At 33.5% G+C, this 18,117-nt stretch overlaps 3 protein-coding genes across 4 annotated transcripts; all 3 read left to right on the forward strand.

Moving 5' to 3' along the window:
* The first annotated feature begins 1,102 nt into the window (after positions 1 to 1,102).
* LOC106454412 (transcription factor PIL1) lies at positions 1,103 to 3,267 on the forward strand. Its single transcript, XM_013896535.3, has 6 exons — positions 1,103 to 1,269; positions 1,395 to 1,902; positions 1,986 to 2,093; positions 2,202 to 2,267; positions 2,368 to 2,433; positions 2,712 to 3,267. Exons 1-6 carry the CDS (start codon positions 1,199 to 1,201, stop codon positions 3,093 to 3,095), a joined length of 1,203 nt encoding a protein of 400 aa, XP_013751989.1. The 5' UTR covers positions 1,103 to 1,198; the 3' UTR covers positions 3,096 to 3,267.
* Positions 3,268 to 7,874: 4,607 nt separating this feature from the next.
* LOC106450461 (cytochrome P450 709B2) lies at positions 7,875 to 13,460 on the forward strand. 2 transcript variants are annotated; one of them, XM_048779458.1, is made up of 5 exons: positions 7,875 to 8,279; positions 8,365 to 8,588; positions 8,687 to 8,934; positions 9,023 to 9,462; positions 12,880 to 13,460. In XM_048779458.1, exons 1-5 carry the CDS (start codon positions 7,997 to 7,999, stop codon positions 12,912 to 12,914), a joined length of 1,230 nt encoding a protein of 409 aa, XP_048635415.1. In that variant the 5' UTR covers positions 7,875 to 7,996; the 3' UTR covers positions 12,915 to 13,460. The 2 variants fall into 2 exon arrangements, with proteins under 2 accessions (XP_048635415.1, XP_013747573.1); XM_013892119.3 differs by lacking the exon at positions 12,880 to 13,460 and adding an exon at positions 9,502 to 10,030 and having other exon boundaries at positions 7,878 to 8,279; positions 9,023 to 9,401.
* Positions 13,461 to 16,594: 3,134 nt separating this feature from the next.
* On the forward strand, positions 16,595 to 17,569 carry LOC106454415. The gene has a single exon (XM_013896536.3). The coding sequence runs from the start codon at positions 16,677 to 16,679 to the stop codon at positions 17,391 to 17,393; it is 717 nt and encodes a 238-aa protein (XP_013751990.1). The 5' UTR covers positions 16,595 to 16,676; the 3' UTR covers positions 17,394 to 17,569.
* The last annotated feature ends 548 nt before the right edge of the window (positions 17,570 to 18,117 follow it).

The following is an 18,117-nucleotide window of genomic DNA, read 5'->3' on the forward strand; positions in this document are numbered from 1 at the left end:
ATATAAAAAAAATTATAAATGTTTTTATTATATATTTAATGTGATTTTTAAATATATTTTAATAATATAAAATTAAAAAAAGAACTAAGATATAAAAATTGTTATCAAATATTTATTATTCATTATAATTAATTTTCACATATACGTTAATCATATTAGGTAATTTCGTAGCTTTTATTTAAGGAAAGTGCAAAACATTTTTTGGTACGTTATTTATCAATTCGATAATTAGTTTAATAAAAAGTGTAATATAAGTTAAGATGGACCAACCTATTTTTCTAGGAATAGTATATTTTATATAATTATTTATTAAATAAGAATTTATAATCATACGGTTCTATGATCGTTCATATCGTTTTATAACAAAATATTTAAATCATCGATAACAAAATTTTCAATCTGAAATTTTTAATAAGTTTATAATTTATAAATGTTCTTGAAAATTCATTGAAAGTTTTAATATTAAAATATTTATGTAATCTTATGGTATATAGTGTTTAATATATATATATATATATTTATTTTATTATTAAATGATATTTTTTACTCATATGGTTTTAAAATCATGTGTATCTTCTTATAATAAAAATGTTAAACCATTGATCATTAATTTTTAACATAATAATTTTAATAGTTTTAGTCATTTATTGTCGTTTTTAAAAATTCAAAATATAACATATACGAAAAAATCTAAATTTTATTTTTATAGCTAATTTGATTGTTTAATTTATTTTAATAATATAAAATTAAACAAAAAATGATAGAGGAGATATACATTGTTATCAAATCTTTATTATTAAACTCATTAATTGTCATATATATATTAGTCCTTTATGGTAATTCCGTAGGTTTTCTTTAAGGAAAGAAAATATCAATCATATCATTATATCATATAGTTTGACCAACTTATGTATCTAACAACATATAAAAATCGAATGTGGACCTACTTATTTTTCAATTGAATGTAATTGACTACCTAATTGAGTGCCACCTATGCATTGGGGCCTCTTTTAATTAATACAAAATTGAGGTTACATCTTTTCAAATGTTCCTCAATTAATATATAAGGGATATATACGTAAATGCACCTCTTCATGAATCATGTGAACCCCAAGAAAGAAGACCAAAGTGTGAATTCTAAATCTCTCCCATTCTGCAACTCATAAACACCAAAAAAAGCTTCGTTCAATTTACTTCGATGGGAAAAAATCTCTGTGCATCGTCCTCCCAACCAAACATGATTTCTCCATCATCGAGCTTAAAACCAACGTAAGTTTTTTTTTTCCTTATTTCATCTAAATACTTAAAGATTTATATATGCATATATACACTTATATACGTAAGTGGTACGTACGTGAAGTGATGTTTGTATATACGTGACTCTTTTTTCGCAGATTAAACGATCAAGATTATATGGAACTGGTTTGCGAAAATGGGCAGATTCTTGCAAAGAGTCGAAAAACCAACAACAACGGCTATTTTCAGAATCAACGAAGGCAATCGATATTGGATTTGTACGAGAGCGAGTACGATGAGAGTTTCAAGAAAAACATCAAGAATCATGAAGAGACACAAGTTGTTCCTGTGAGTGACGAACAAACTAATAATAAAAAGAGGACTAAACCCTCCAAGAATGAATTAGAGAGAGATCTTTTGAAAGGCAGCAAACGTTTTGAGTCACCAACGTTGAATGATTATTCTTTGAATGGTTTAAAGAATGTTGAAGTTATCAAAGCTCCTCCTGATGAGCAATCTGAAGCTGTTGGAAGATCCACAAAATTGTATTTTACGCCTTCATCTATGCTTTCTCGAGGAACTTCTAGAGATCTAAGTAGTTCTTCAAAGAAGAGGAAGTGTGGAGACAATGAAGAAGAAGAAGAAGAAACAACTTATCTAAGTAATGTAAGATTAAGTTGATGGTTCATTAGTTTTTTCTTAATTCTTTTATATGTTGGATCCTCATTTTTTTTTCTCTTGTTATGCAGAGTTCGGATGATGAATCAGATGATGCTAAAACACGAGTTCCTGCGAGAACAAGAAAGACTATGGCTAAGAGAAAACGAAGCACTGAAGTCCATAGGTTATCTGAAAGAGTGAGTCTATAGCATTATATACACTATTAACTCAAGAAATTTCACCTTAACAAAAAAAAGTTATGAATTCAAATGAAATGAAACTAATGGAAATAATATGCAATACAGAAGCGAAGACACGAGATCAGCAAGAAAATGCGTGCTTTGCAGGATCTACTACCTAACTGTTACAAGGTTTGAGATTACTTAAAATTAAATTACATTACATTTTTACTTAGAGAGTTAATCTTCTCTCGGTGGAGATTTCTGAATATATGTTTTATATATATTATAGGATGATAAGGTATCATTGCTGGACGAGGCGATCAAATATATGAGGACTCTTCAACTTCAAGTTCAGGTAATCAAAATAATACATCAATCCAGTAAAGTCTCATGGACATTCATGTCTACAGAGAAAAAAAAAACTATTTAGTACTAAAGTGTTTTTCTTATCAAATTTTCTTTTGTTTTGCGTTTGGCTAATTTTAATTCTACGATATAAAAACGATTCTCGATTAAATCACTAAAAATAATTGAAAACTATAAACGTAAACACTAATGAACAATCATAATATTTTGCTACAATTTTTTTTAGATGTTAGATAGTACCTAACGTGTCCTAATAATCGTTTACAGATGATGAGTATGGGAAATGGATTTATACAACCATCTGTGATGCTACCAATGGGTAATTACTCTCCCATGGGTCTAGGAATGCATATGGGCGCAGCAGCAACAACACCATCACTACCACAATTTATGCCTATGAACGTTCAAGGAACCGGTTTTCATGGGATTACCAATGCATCATCACAAATGCTAAGTGCCTTTCTTAATCATCCCACAGGACTAATCCCAAACTCTCCCATCTTTTCTCCATTAGAAAGCTGCTCTCAGCAACTGGTCACTCCTTCATGTTTTCCTGAGACTCAAACTACTTCCTTTAGTCAGTTTCCAATGTCTGGGTCGACCACGAACTTCGAAGATGCTATGCAGTTTAGAGGAAGCAGTGGTTATTAATCATTGTTCGCTGAACTTAAAGATTTGTAGATAGTTGATGATGTCTATTATTTTCAAAGTGGACGTACAATGTTCAACTATAAGCTATAACTTGAATCATGGAGTGTATAACAGTCTCAAATAGAGGATGTGCATTTGCATAAATAATAACAAAAAAAGAATTGCACAATAAGTGAAAACAGAACATGAATGTATTCTCGGGATACAGTAATTCCGAGTCGTTGAAGTGTAAAATTGAACTTTCGACAATGTACGTACGTCTGGTCTGATCAGAGGATAGCAGATTAGGGTTTCTAAACTTTCCTAATTTCCTCAATGTGGTTTTTTTTTCAGTGGTAATGAAATTAAACGGCTTCGAGAACCTCGGGCTTGACGGGATTTTTAGTGGACTTAATATTCTTTATTAAGATTTTTTTTTTTCTGATAACCTTTATTAAGTATTACTAGGTTAATACCCGAGCTACGCCGCGGACAAAGATATTATATAAATTTTGTATTTTCACAGAATTAGTATTAATCTAATTTGATAATGTAATTTCTGCAGCTCTTGATAGTGTATCAAATTTGCTTAAACAATTTCAAAAAGCATACACACTAATAGATATTATAAAAATTTATCCTATAATGATAAGCATTACTTTTTATGATTAATTTTTTATGATTAATATAGCATTTTTTGTAGAGCAATTCTTCTAAATAGATCATTTTCAATTTTTAGTCACAAAAATAGATCACAAGGAGGAAAATGACCAAAATATCTCATTTAATAAGTAAAAGGACCCTAACACCATAGATATATAAAAAATAAAATTAAAATAAATTTTAAAAATTAAAAAAAATAATTTTTGTTATAGTTTTAGATTATATGTTTTCAAATTCGAATTTTTTTTATAATTATTTTTTTGAAATTTTCTTTTTGTAATTCGAAAATAATTTTTGAAACTATTTTTAAATTTTTTATTTTTAATATTTATTTTTTTGTTTTATAAAATTTTAAATCTCAATCTCAAATCTTCACTTTTAACTTTAAACTCTAAAATTTGAATTAGTTAACCCTAGAGATATAAGTGTATATTTAACTTTTTAATGAAACATTTTGATCATTTCAATCTTTAGAGTCTATATTTTTCATTTGTGACAAAAACGTTTTTTAGTGATATCATAGTGTAATTTTCTTTTTTGTCTGCCATTAAATATTATTTAATATCATTTTTTGTTATTATTTATTTTAAAATTATTAATTTTATAGTATTTACTTCTGTTAATTATTTAAAAAAAAAATAAAATAAAAGTTTATTTGTAACTAAATCGGATTATAAATTGGTATTTCTTTACGATATGAAATTTGGATACATGGTTTACAATTAAAAATTGGTTACAATTACAAATTGGTTAATTAACTAAACCAATTGATTAAACCTAATTCAGCTGTCAAACAAAGCTCTTCTTCAACCTACGCCGTCAATCAGTCCCGCTTCAGTACCATCTCCGATGCTGCTGCTCTTCTTCGCCGACGCCGCCACTGCTCTTCTTCTTCGCCGACGCCGCTGCACTGTCTTTTCCGACGTCTGTCTGATGAGTCTCGAGGACGACGAGCTCGGCTCCGACCCCGCTGCTCTGTCTTCTCCGACGTCTGACTCGTGAGTCTCAAGGACGACGAGCTCGGCTCCGACTCCGTTGCTCTGTCTTCCCCGACGCCGCTGCTCTGTCTTCTCTGACCGTCTGACGTGAGTCTCGAGGACGACAAGCTCGGAGAGTTTATGGAGATCTGGAGGGAGAGTGCCGCGGATCCCCTTCTGTCTGAGCTGGTTCCTCGTGATGCAGCTGCTCCCGTCTCATTGGACGGTGTCCCATTTGCAAGGGTTGGGGTTTGACCAGCCCACGTCTGAAAAAAATTGCATAAGGAGAGAAGGAGACAGAGGAAGAGGAGGAGGAGAAGAGATAGGTAATCTTCGTAATTTTTTTTTTCTCATTACGGCTGAGCGAAACTGACGTGGACGTACAAAATAATTAGATTGGTTACTCAATTTTTTTCATTTGATGACATGTCAATCTCACATCCATTTTAAAATCTGAGGTGTCATGCTCTGGAGAGAACCAAGCCTAATTATTGTGTTGATTATGAAACGCCGAAAACAGAGGAGTTAAGTGATGAAGATAGACTCAACCATTGGAGCACAGACAAAAAATATCTCATAACATTAAGAGACTTTAAGTGGGTATATCGGTTAAAGATGCTCTCACAAGTCTCATATGGACATAGAATTTCTTATATTATTAGCGGCTGGTAGATAATACATTAATGTGAAGATTCTTTCTTCAAAAACGATGACTCCTGTTTAAAAGTTAACATGATACTCAAAGAAAGTGGATGGTTAAATCTGAACCAATTCTTTTAGAATATAAAAATGAAAAATTCTAACTACTTTTAAAATATGAAGCAATGCATAGTAGTAACACAGGAAACGGAAAAGGGTTTCATCTGGAACTCCACTTCTTTTTTAAAAAAAAATGTCTATTACGTAACAAAATATGCCACAGAAACATTTTGAAACTACGCTATCTTTTATTTTTTTATTTTTTATTTTTGTAACACTGAATCTACGCTATCATCATACCATATATGCAAGGTTCACTTTATTTAACTAATTACGTTTTCCCCAAAATGGAAATAACAGACGTTTCTGCTTACTTCACATGTTCACGATAGAAGTCACTCTCCTTACACTCATTTTACAAATTCAAAGTATAGGATTTATATATGCATGTATGTATGTCATGTGTAAGCCTTAGAACACTAAAAAAAATTATATATATAACCTAAAAAGTTTGTTCTTTCAATGGAGATCATAATATCACACTTGACGCTAAATTGGCAGTACTTGTCTTGCTCCTTGTTGTTCTCAGGATATTCGATGCTTTTATGATCCTTGTTTGGCAGCCATTAATGGTAACCATAAGATTCAAGAAACAAGGAATCGATGTGTTTAGGTCACAAGAAGAGCTCAAAAAGTGTTGTTCCAAATCCTTCAAAGGTTCAGACTTAGCCTATCTGCCAAGTTTAAGCACGAACAGGTAGATTACCCCACTGTTCAACCTCAGTACGGCTTACCGGCCCGTAACACTCCAGCCTCTGGATGTCTAAATGAAAGTACTTATCTCTCCCTTAGACTATGTACATTGGTTGCATGTTTACAACACTCTATTTTCACTCCACATCATCTTCTCTCTCTTATATATCACATTCTCTTTCTTCCACATCACAATTCAACACTTACTCACTTTCTATTATCTCCAATGGTTTTGTTTAAAAAAACTACAACACCATATCCCATCAACTTTATTTATACTTTTATTTAATACCTTTGTGATTACATATTTTAGTAAAATAAATATTTTTTTTCTATGTCCAAATAAAATGAAACAAGTCTCTATTTATAGAGTATGAAAAATGATGAATTTTGATATAAATTTTTTATATATATAACTATACTTATTATCAAATAATTGATGTTAAATAAATTGAGATGAAAAATAAAAGTTAGTCTAAAGTAGATTTCTCTCTTTCTAAATATTGACCCAATCAATATTTGCCACGTCATGTAAAATGGACTCATTTTTGTTTTACAACGATGTTGATAAGTTTCAACACCGATTTTGTCATATCAGTTTTTTATGTTTTACAACAAACCATTGCAAGATTATCAACGGTTGTTAAAATTTATCAACAGTTGATAAAACTACCATTCTAAGTAGTCTTATGTGTATTAGAACTTAGAAGTCTTCAAATTGTTCGGCCATTGAAAATCCTAGTGAGCTTAGACCTAATCAAAGAATTGGGCTTTTGCAATCACAATTTGAAGCCTTTGAGAGATTATTAAATATTAATCTATTAAGCGTTACACCAGTTTAGTAGTGTGATTTGTGCTTGCTTTATAGTTTATACTGCTAACTGATATTTCTTAACAGCTAAAGGAGAAGCAAGACTATTGACATTAACATAGATAATTGGAAACTATAGTGTTTTAATCTTGATCTTATCCTAAATAAGAAAGCAACTTGAAACTATGAGTAATCGACAATTGGTGCGTTCAAAGAAAATTTTTTAAGACAAAAGACACTTTAACTGAAATAGCAAAACTTCTTTTAACTCAAAAGTTTGTCAAATAATCAAGTAAGGGAAGTTTACTACGTTCGTAGCAAATCCAAAAGAGTTAGGTTCTACTACACATCAATAATTGTTTCAAAATAACAAAGTCTTTATCAAATTTTATTACAGAGAATAGCAAAATACCAATGTTAGTGGTGCCTAATAACCAACAAACAAAAAAAAGAAGTCTGGATGTGCTAGTGTTTATATTTGTTTATATTAAACATCGTTGTCCTTTGGAGAGGGCGACGTCTTTATAAAATGTAAGATTCTCTGCATGTGTCACATAAAGCAACATGTATAACTCTGTTTCTTACTTGTAAAGCTCGAGAAGATAAGATTATTGCATAAGCAATGACCTCATATCTATTTCCTCCACTACCCAGCCAGAATAAAAACCTATTTTTCTTTCATAAACAACATATTATTTTATGAAACTTATTTTTTAAAAACAATACGTGAAATATGCATTTACTGTTTCCACCACATATTTTTTTGTTATAAATTAGGTCTTCAAAATGGGAAAAATATTTTATTTTCAGATGGCCAAGTTATCACAACATATTCATACGTGTCATGTTCTCATGTGATGCGTTAGATTTTCGTAACGTAAATAAATAGAAGTGTTTGTTCTCATCAGAACATACAAGTCACTGACCTTCCAACACTCGCAACAACCACTTCAACACACCAAACCAAACTTGGGCACTCAAATAAATAAATATAAACTTTATTTTTGTTTTGCCTTTCGATGGAGTTCCTGAGCACAACCACTCTCTTAGCCCTAGCTCTTCTGCTCCTTGTAATTCCGAAGATATACAAATCTTGTTGGATCCTTGTTTGGCGGCCATGGATGCTATCCAGAAAATTCATGAAACAAGGAATCTCTGGCCCAAAATACAAGATCCTGCATGGAAACCTCCGCGAGATAAGGACGTTGAAGCAAGAAGCTAAGCTTACGGTTCTTGATCTAAACTCCAACGATATCTTCCCTCGCGTTTTACCTCATTTTCACCAATGGAGGTCTCAATACGGTACCGTTTCCATCTCTCTCTCTGTTTCTCTGTCTATTCTAATGATGCGTGGCTCACAAGTTACCAACGGTATATGTGTCATTAGGAGAGACGTTTCTCTACTGGCAAGGAACAGAGCCGAGGATATTCATCTCAGATCATGAACTTGTCAAACAGATCTTATCAAACAAATTTGGTTTCTATGTTAAACCAAAGACAAGACCCGAGGTCCTTAAACTTGCTGGTAATGGACTTGTCTTTGCCGATGGTATTGATTGGGTTCGTCATAGACGTATCTTAAATCCTGCCTTCTCCATGGACAAACTAAAGGTCCTTTTAACAGACTTTTCTCGTAACATATTGACTATATATATAACATAGATAAATATTTACTAAATTTTTGTAATTTTTTTCATACTACTGATCAGCTTATGACCAAATTAATGGTGGATTGTACTTTGAGGATGTTCGAGGAGTGGAGCAAACAGATGAATGATGGTGAAAAAGAGCAAGTGGTGATGATGAACGTAGAGTTTAAGAGATTAACCGCTGATATTATAGCGACTGCTGCGTTTGGAAGCAGTTATGTTGAAGGAACTGAAGTGTTTAAATCACAAAGGGAGCTTCAAAAGTGTTGTGCTGCTTCTGTTACTAACGTCTATATCCCTGGAACCGAGTAAGTGTATATATATAATCACTCTTTTTCTTGTTGATCGATCAATTCTAGGGTTTTTGAAGATTGGTTTTGTTTCTTGTGCTACAAGGTACCTTCCTACGCCTTTGAATCTGAAAATATGGAAGCTTGATGGGAAAATAAACAACTCCATCAAAAGAATCATCGATGCGAGGCTAAAAGCAAAATCCAAGAACGTAGAGAAAGATTATGGAAATGATCTTCTTGGAATCATGCTAGCATCTTCAAGATCTAACGAGACTGAGAAAAAGATGAGCACTAATGAGATCATAGAGGAATGCAAGACGTTCTTCTTTGCTGGGCACGAAACTACTGCGAATCTATTAACATGGACTACAATGCTGCTTAGCTTGCACCAAGATTGGCAGGAGAAGCTCAGAGAAGAGGTTCTCAATGAATGTGGTAAAGACAAGATCCCAGATTCAGACAACTGCTCTAAACTCAAACTGGTAAATGCAAATTGCAAACGTTTTTGTTTCTTAATAATGTGTTTCTTGCGTGCGAAGAAACCTCTTTTATTTTTAACCTAACTACAATTAACCTATGCAGATGAACATGGTTCTGATGGAAACACTTCGTCTATACGGACCAGTGTTAAATATGATTCGGTCAGCAGCACAAGACATGAAGCTAGGAAACCTAGTGATCCCTAAAGGCACAACCATAGTGGTCCCCATTGTGAAGATGCACAGAGACAAAGCCGTTTGGGGAAGTGACAGCGATAAATTCAATCCACTGCGGTTTGTAAACGGCGTTTCCCGAGCTGCTAATCATCCAAACGCTTTCCTCGCGTTTTCTATAGGACCTAGAGTCTGCATTGGCCAAAACTTTGCCCTGATGGAAGCTAAGACGGTTCTCACCATGATTCTTCAACGTTTCCGGCTTAATCTCTCCGACGAGTATAAGCACGCCCCCGCAGATCATCTCACTCTTCAGCCACAGTACGGTTTACCGCTAGTTCTTCAACCTATCAACTAGTTGATGTACAACAGCTGCATCCACATTGTATGAAACTTTGTAAATGATTGGGATTATTAATAAAATCATTTTGGACAGGCCCATTAGTGATCGGGCGCTATTTGCTATCTAATGTAAACTGTCAGGCCAATTTAAAAACTAAAGTCAAAGTGACTGGTCAAAATGATCCTACAGAATTTGAGCTACGGCAACCATCTTACAAATATTTTATACAAATATCCGTGTTGTAATTATATTTTAACTAGAAAGTGACCAACAGAATAAATAATTTTAACTGATATTTTCCATAGGATCTAAAGGAGAAGCAAGACTATTGACACTAACATAGATGATTGAAAAATGAAAACTATAGTTATTTCATATTCTGTGGTTGATTGTTTGTGGTTTTTAAAATAGTTTTTGGTTTTTTTCTTTCTAAAATCTACTTTTTTACCAATCAAGTTTTTAGGAAATAGATTCTCTAAATTTTACGGAAACCAAATTTTGAAAATAACCACGTCTTCTTAACAAAAACCAAAATCCATATTTCTTTGGTTTTTTATATACACGTGAGCTTTCTTTTTTTCTCTTTTTTGTTAAATATTCTTATATTAATGCATTAGTATAGCAAAAAATAATATCTATACAAATTAGTCTGTTTAAATAGTAATTATTCAAAATCTTTATAGTTGAATAAAATAATTTATCTGAAATCTAAAATCTAATAGGAAAATATATTTATTTTTATTAAACTTTGGAGCTTTGTTTTGGTAAATTATTTAATAATTTTTAAAAAATATTTTAACATGGGCTTTAATTGTAGAAATTTAAATTTTTTATAAAGTTATAAATTATATATGTTTATAGCACTATATAATAATTTTTATTTTAACACCTTAGCTATTAGTATTTAAATTACAAAACTTTATACACTTATCATAGTGTTAAAATATATTTAATTTTTTTAAATAAAAAAATAACTATTTTATGTGGTAATATTTTGTATATTTATATTTACCTATTAAGTAATATATTGTTATTAAGTAATATAGTCATACTTGTAATATATTGTTATAATGTAATATACTGTTATTAAGTAATATGTTTATACTTGTAAATTAAAATAAGTTCAAAAAACTTACAAATGCATATTTTTGTGAGATTCACCATATATAGTTCAATTTTGTGTTTCCAATTTTCGTTTTAAAGTAATTCATTAGTTAAATTTATATGTGTTTTGATAACAATAATTTATATTTGATAATTTCAAAAAAAAAAAATTTCTATTAATACTATTTTTATTTATTAGTTTTTAAAGCAAAACCCAAAAACAAAAATCTAGATTCTAAAACTGTCATTTATATTTTTCAAAAAACTAAAATCTACTCCAAAATCAAAAACTAAAATCTAATACCAAAAACCAAAATTTAAAAACCAAAAATCAAATATCATTTTGGATCTTGAGAGGGAGAGAGTAAAGAAAACACCATTTGAGGGAGAAGAGAAGAAAATGAAAGAGAAGAAAATGAAAGTTTCAGAGAAAGAAACTTTAGGATGAAGAAGAAGAAGAACGAGAAAGATATTTATATTGTGCGATTAAGAGAGAAAAAAAAGTCACCGACCACTTTTTTCTCGCTTTGGAGAGTGTGTGTACTAATCCCTAAGCTTCTTTTACTACTAATTAATACTCCACTGAGAGAAAGTGTGTACGCAGAGAGAGGAAATCATAAAGAAATTTTTGTTATTTTCTTCCCCCACATATGAGACCCCTCACGTAATAATTCTTAGGGATTCGACATTTGTTAACACACTATTTTAAAAGTTTAAACAATGCAAAATGCATTTTATATGAGAGAACTGCGCGTACGATCCGTCAATACATAGTATTAAACTCCTATCTTTCTCTTTGCATCTTCTTAGCTCCTTCTTCTTCTTCTTTTTCTTCTCATCTTCTTCTTAGTCTTCAATCGTCTTCTTCACCTTCACTTATTTTTTCTTTTGTTTTCAACAGGAAAGACTTGAGAAGAAGAAAATAGAAGAAGCAAAGTGTCACAATCTCGAAATACAAAAGACAAAAACTGCACATAATCTGCATAATCAACACATGATAAATTTATTATTCGGTGAAAACTTAGCTCCTCCTTTGATGTGGTACTTGGCTCTCTTACATCCAATAACTCAATAACGTTTTAAGTACTTTTTGGACATATCTGAAAATTGAGATGATCCAAATTTGTCAAACTCATTATCTGAAAATGGAGAACAAGGACAACAAATCTAATGTTTGAAATTTGTTTGATACTATATAATAAGCTAATTATAAAAAAAAAGATCAACATGGTTCATATTATCAAAGAGAATGCACTAGACTGTTTATGTTCCTGAAAAATACTCGTTAATGGCATTCAAATCAGTATAATCAGATAAAGAATTAACGGCACTCGTTAATCGGATAATGAAAATTAATATTCAACATCGCATCTACTCCAGCTTGCACCTACATATACCTTCACATAAAAGTTGAAACCAATGTTTAAAGTTTTTTTTTAGTATACTATATTAGAATAAGGTGTTGTTAGGATTAAAACGTTAATTAGAGTTAAAAGTTTTTAAGATGAATTTGGTACCAAAACTGTCGTTGCTTTTATTCACTATCAATAAAGAAGTTCACGAATTTGCTTAACTCAAACAAGAATCCTAAACCCGGCGCTTTTATTCTCGTATATCCTTTTTTTTCCCTAATCCTAGCCTCAATTGGTCAAAACTTTGCTTATCATGAATTGATCAATCTTCCAACCAAACAACTAAATCAATATTGGGCCTGGATTAATGATGTGTATCGGGCCTAATTGAACACACTCCATAGTAGGCCGAACACTTCACCTTGTCCTTGAAGCAAACCATTCAGAGTTGAAAGGAAGCCTTAAGCAAAGTATTATGTTTACTTTTGTAATTATTTCTTGCTTTTCACTATAACGAATCCTAACGTTGGAGAACTGATATGAAACATGATCATGTACGATGAACATGGTGCTGATGGAAACACTTCGTCTATACGGACCAGTGTTGTGATTCGGTCAGCAGCACAAGACATGAAGCTAGGAAACCTAGTGATCCCTAAAGGCACAACCATAGTGGTCCCCATTGTGAAGATGCACAGAGACAAAGCCGTTTGGGGAAATGACAGTGATAAATTCAATCCGCTGCGGTTTGAAAACGGCGTTTCGCGAGCCGCTAATCACCCAAACGCCTTCCTCGCGTTCTCATTAGGTCCTAGAGTTTGCATTGGCCAAAACTTTGCCCTGATGGAAGCCAAGACCGTTCTCACAATGATTCTAAAACGTTTCCGGCTTAATATCTCCGACGAGTATAAGCACGCCCCGGCAGATCACCTCACTCTTCAGCCACAGTTCGGTTTACCAGTAATGCTTCAACCTATCAAGTGGAAGTAACAACTAACAACAACTGCATCCACTTTTGTATATTGACCTTCAAAGGCTAAAGATATTGAGCTTAATTATGAAATCATTTTGGGCAGGGCCCAATAATTATCGCTACAGATTGCTATCTAATTGATATGTGTCAGGTTATCAGGCCCATTAAAGACAATAGTCAAAGTGACTGGTCAAAACGATCCTACGGTCAGTTTGTTTCTGAATTTGAGCTACGAGCCACCATCAAATAAATCCACATCCTACTGATAATTTAGAAATATATCGGTGTCGTAATTATATTTTGATTAGAAAGTGACGTAAATATCTTATGGGTCCAGTCTGGTATACACGTTGGTTCATGATTCGATAAAAAAAAAGAATCATTGAAAACGCATAAGTTTAAATAAGAGTATACGTATTAATTAAATGAATTATTTCGTTAGGGATGAATAGTGAAAGCAAATAAAATCAATTAAATACAAAAATGAGGATCCACATGAATAAACTTTTGGAGAGGAGTGACGGAGAAAAGTGTAGGCCACATACGACCACCCCTGCCGGCACCACTAACTCTCTTAACATTAATTGTGTAATTAATAATGAGAATGATATCTACCATTTGTTCACACCACATACTTTTTTGATGCAAAATAAGCCAAACAAATAGATACACTTGCTTAGATGTAACTATTTCATTAAATGATCAACTACATTTATAATTTTCCAAACGGTTTTTGTAAATCTAAAGATAATAAACTCTTCAATGTTTCATTTTTTTCCAATAAATTTTTGAATGTATATGAAATCATAACTGATTATCCAGTGAAATCGTTTTTACAATTGATTGTAGAAAACATCAGCAAATGCATAGGTGTTGATAATACTATCAAATTAAATTGAGGGATATCTTTATATAACTACTACATTGCCCCCAACAAGCAATGCATATGGGACCAACTTTGGCTTGTAATAAGAAGGGGGCTGTTTCTAAACTTTAGAGATCCTCAAGAAGATCCCTCGTTACAGAAAATAATAGTTTAGATAATATGATATATTATCCATACTTACAAAAATGTATCAAAGGGTCGATTACCTAAAGCTACACTTTTGGATTATTCATTTAAACACGCGTTACAGATGTCTCTCGTTATATAGATGAGAATGATGGCTTTGTAAAAATGTATGAATAGTTAGTCAATCAGTCTAACTTAATTAATAAAGAAAATATATAAAAGGGTCACTAATCTGGTAATGTTAAAGACCAAAAAAAGTGTCGAATTTTCTAAGCAACCAAGAAGACGGTCGATATAGGATCAAACTCACAATGGGTTCAGATAAGAGAGACTTACATATAAAGACACATTATGACTTTTCTTTTCTCTTAAAGACACATTGTTTGTTTGGCACACTTTGTGTGGACAGGTGTTTTTTCAGGACATAAATGCCCTTGGTTTTGTGTAAGTAGAAAAATGTTCTTTTCAAGAAACCAACAGCAAAGCTAACTAAATTTTGTGTGGTTGCAATAAATGCAACATTTATTATTAAAAAGGTTGGTATATAGATTTATGTGAATTGTGTTAATTTGGCCATCGGTTCCGTTTCGAAACAAAGATTTAATGGTGGTTGTGAAGTTCTGGGTTTGAAGTTTTGTTTATTTAGTTTAAGAGTTTTAACATTTATCTGATAGATCTTTCTTCTGGTTTCTAAACAAAAAGTATATGAGGAAAATATATTTGTACACTACATCAACGTTTGCAAAATGCAGAAACTATCATCTTATATGAATCTCGTTATTTACCAGAGCATAAAAAACACATATAGGATCTTTACTGTTATCCATGTCTCATCTGACCATTTCGCACTTGACCCCAAGTCTCATGACCACAACGACCACATCCACATAACTATCGTCCACACCAATCACACCCACACATCCTTTGTCCACATTACGAGAGCTCGATGTAGTGTTGTCCTCTCCACACCAAAACTCGGACCTGCTCACCATCGTTGTCCCTACCTCTCGTCCAGCTTCTTCCTCCCTCTCCCAAAACATATAAATCTTGTAAATAACCAGAGCATGGAAGATACATGTGGAATCTTCACTGTTATCCATATCTCATTTGACCACCTCTTATCTAGCCACTTCGCACTTGATTCCAAGTCTCATGTCCACAATGACCACATCCATACAGCTGCCGTCCACACCGATCACATCCACACATCCTCTGTCTGCATCACGAGAGCTCGATGTCGTCGTCCTCTCCACAATGGAGCTCGGACCTACTCACCATCGTTGTCCCTACCTCTCGTCCAGCTTCTTCCTTCCTCTCCCAAGACATATGAATCTCGTAAATAACCAGAGCATAGAAGACACATGTGGAATCTTCACTGTTATCCATATCTCATCTGACCACCTCTTATCTGACCACTTCGCACTTGATTCCAAGTCTCATGTCCACAATGACCACATCCATACAACTTTCGTCCACATCCACACATCCTCTGTCTGCATCACGAGAGCTCGATGTCGTCGTCCTCTCCACATTGAAGGTCGGACCTGCTCACCATCGTCTTCCCTACTTCTCCTCCAGCTTCTTCCTCCCTCTCCCAAGACACTCGCCACTGAAACTGCGGCGTCAACGACGTAAATCCTTGTCGTGTCCTTTTTCGATTCTTCTCAGAATCTCGCTTCTCGTACGCGCCACTGAAGCGATGACAGAGGTGGTGCAGAGCTTCATCAGTGTCCATCTCCATCACAGAGATCCATCATCCATATCCATGGCAAAGTTGATATCTTTTATCATGAAAGAACACGGCGGTGAACACGACTGTCTCAGAAAGTGACAGAGAAGACGACGGTGCTTTGGTTCAATTGTAATTATCCAAGATGATAGATGAATATGAAAGATTGTTTTTAGGATTAGGTTAAGAGAAAGGGGATCTGGAGATTTTGAGTTATCGATGCAAAATATATAAAAAATTAATGTTTTTATAATTCATTATTTATTCAAACACGTTGATATCTAGTTCAAGGGCAAATTGGACAAAGTGACTTGAGAAAGTGTCTTCCAAACCCAAAGTGTCTAAATTGGTAATTGGAAACACAAAATGTGTCCTTGAAGGTAAACTTTTCTTCAGATAATGACATTGATTATTATAATAAATTTTAAAATAAAATCAAATAAAATACGGAGGTCAAATACGTAAATCACACAAAATACGAGACTCCATATAATAGGACCGTATAGGTATAGCTCGAGTTGATAGACAGAAATAAAAACACTCTCAAAACGTTACAAAACCTCTTCACATTTTTCTTCTTGCTACCCCTTAATGGCTTCTGACGAGAGCATGGTCATCAACTCTTCTTCAGTTCTAGACGAAGAGTACGACGATACCGATGATGGGTTTCATTACCAGACCAGACAAAGCAGTTTGTCTAGGTTATCTATCTGCACGAGCTCCTTTCACGACGACGATGACGATAACTTCACAAGTCAACCTTCTGAACTGGGTACCTTCATGTCTGAGCTCTCTCTGGAGAGCTTCGACGACGTAGGAGCCGAGGCTGACGGAGAAATCTCCGACGGTGAAGATTCAGATTCCGATAAGGAATCTTCAGGGTTCTACTCTCTCCCGACGATCATGTCTCGCCGGAGAAGAAAAGTCAACGAGATGACGAACGTCGATGGCAGTACTGTAGTTAAGCAGAGAAGCTACGGTCACGGTTTTAACGGTGTGGAGAGAGACGGAGACGGAAAACGTTACGGAGGAGAGTTGACGGTGTTAACTAATGTGAAAGGAGGAAAGAAGTCGATGAAGATGGGTTTTGAGGAAGTGAAGGCTTGTAGAGATCTCGGGTTCGACGTGGAAGTTCCGGGTCGGGTTTCAGTATCCATCGGGCCAAACCGGGAGACTCAGACAAGTAGTGGAAGCAACTCTCCGATTGCCAACTGGCGTATCTCGAGCCCTGGAGATGATCCGAAGGAGGTTAAGGCGAGACTGAAGATGTGGGCACATGCAGTTGCTTTAGCTTCCGCGTCACGTTAAAGCTTTCTTATGTTAGGGTTGTTCTTTCGATATTTAGGTTTTTTATTCTTGTCCTATTGTCTTATGAGTTATTATCAGTTTTTTTCTTGAATCTGTAACTCTTCTACTGGGTTTGTAAATATGAAAGGTATAACTATATGTTTTTTGTTCAATGTTGATAAAAAAAAGCTACTCAATTTACTTGTAAACCATTCACGTGGATTATGTGTTCCTATGTTTTTATCTTATTAAGGTATGTGATCTTTAAGCGATCAGAATATTGAATTTAAACACACAAGAGACACTCTAAAGACTGAACGTGAGATGCTAACGAGTTGCCTAGTGTAGTTAGAGATTTAAATTCATGTCACCTAATCTCTTGAAATTTTCTTATACTAAGCTCTTTAGCCATTGAGAAAAGTATACTAAATCTTAGTGAAATTTTGGGGAAGGGATTGAATACTATAAATGGCACATGGATATGAAACTTTTCATCACCACGCACTAACTAGATTAGCTGATTACAGTCAAAGATATCTTAATATTGTAAGTTTCACCAACTTTCATAGAAGAAATGTATACACATTCAAGCTTTCTGCTGCAAATCACAATCGTGTGAGACAGGTAAATGTGATGATTTTGTGATCTATTTCCCAATTACTCATTTTATTTTGGATCCTCATTTTTTTTTTGTTGCATTTTCTTGATTTTATTTTGCGATGATTTTGTCACTCAAGAGCCACAC

Source organism: Brassica napus, chromosome A5 (genome assembly GCF_020379485.1).
Source record: "Brassica napus cultivar Da-Ae chromosome A5, Da-Ae, whole genome shotgun sequence".
Lineage (NCBI taxonomy): Eukaryota > Viridiplantae > Streptophyta > Magnoliopsida > Brassicales > Brassicaceae > Brassica > Brassica napus.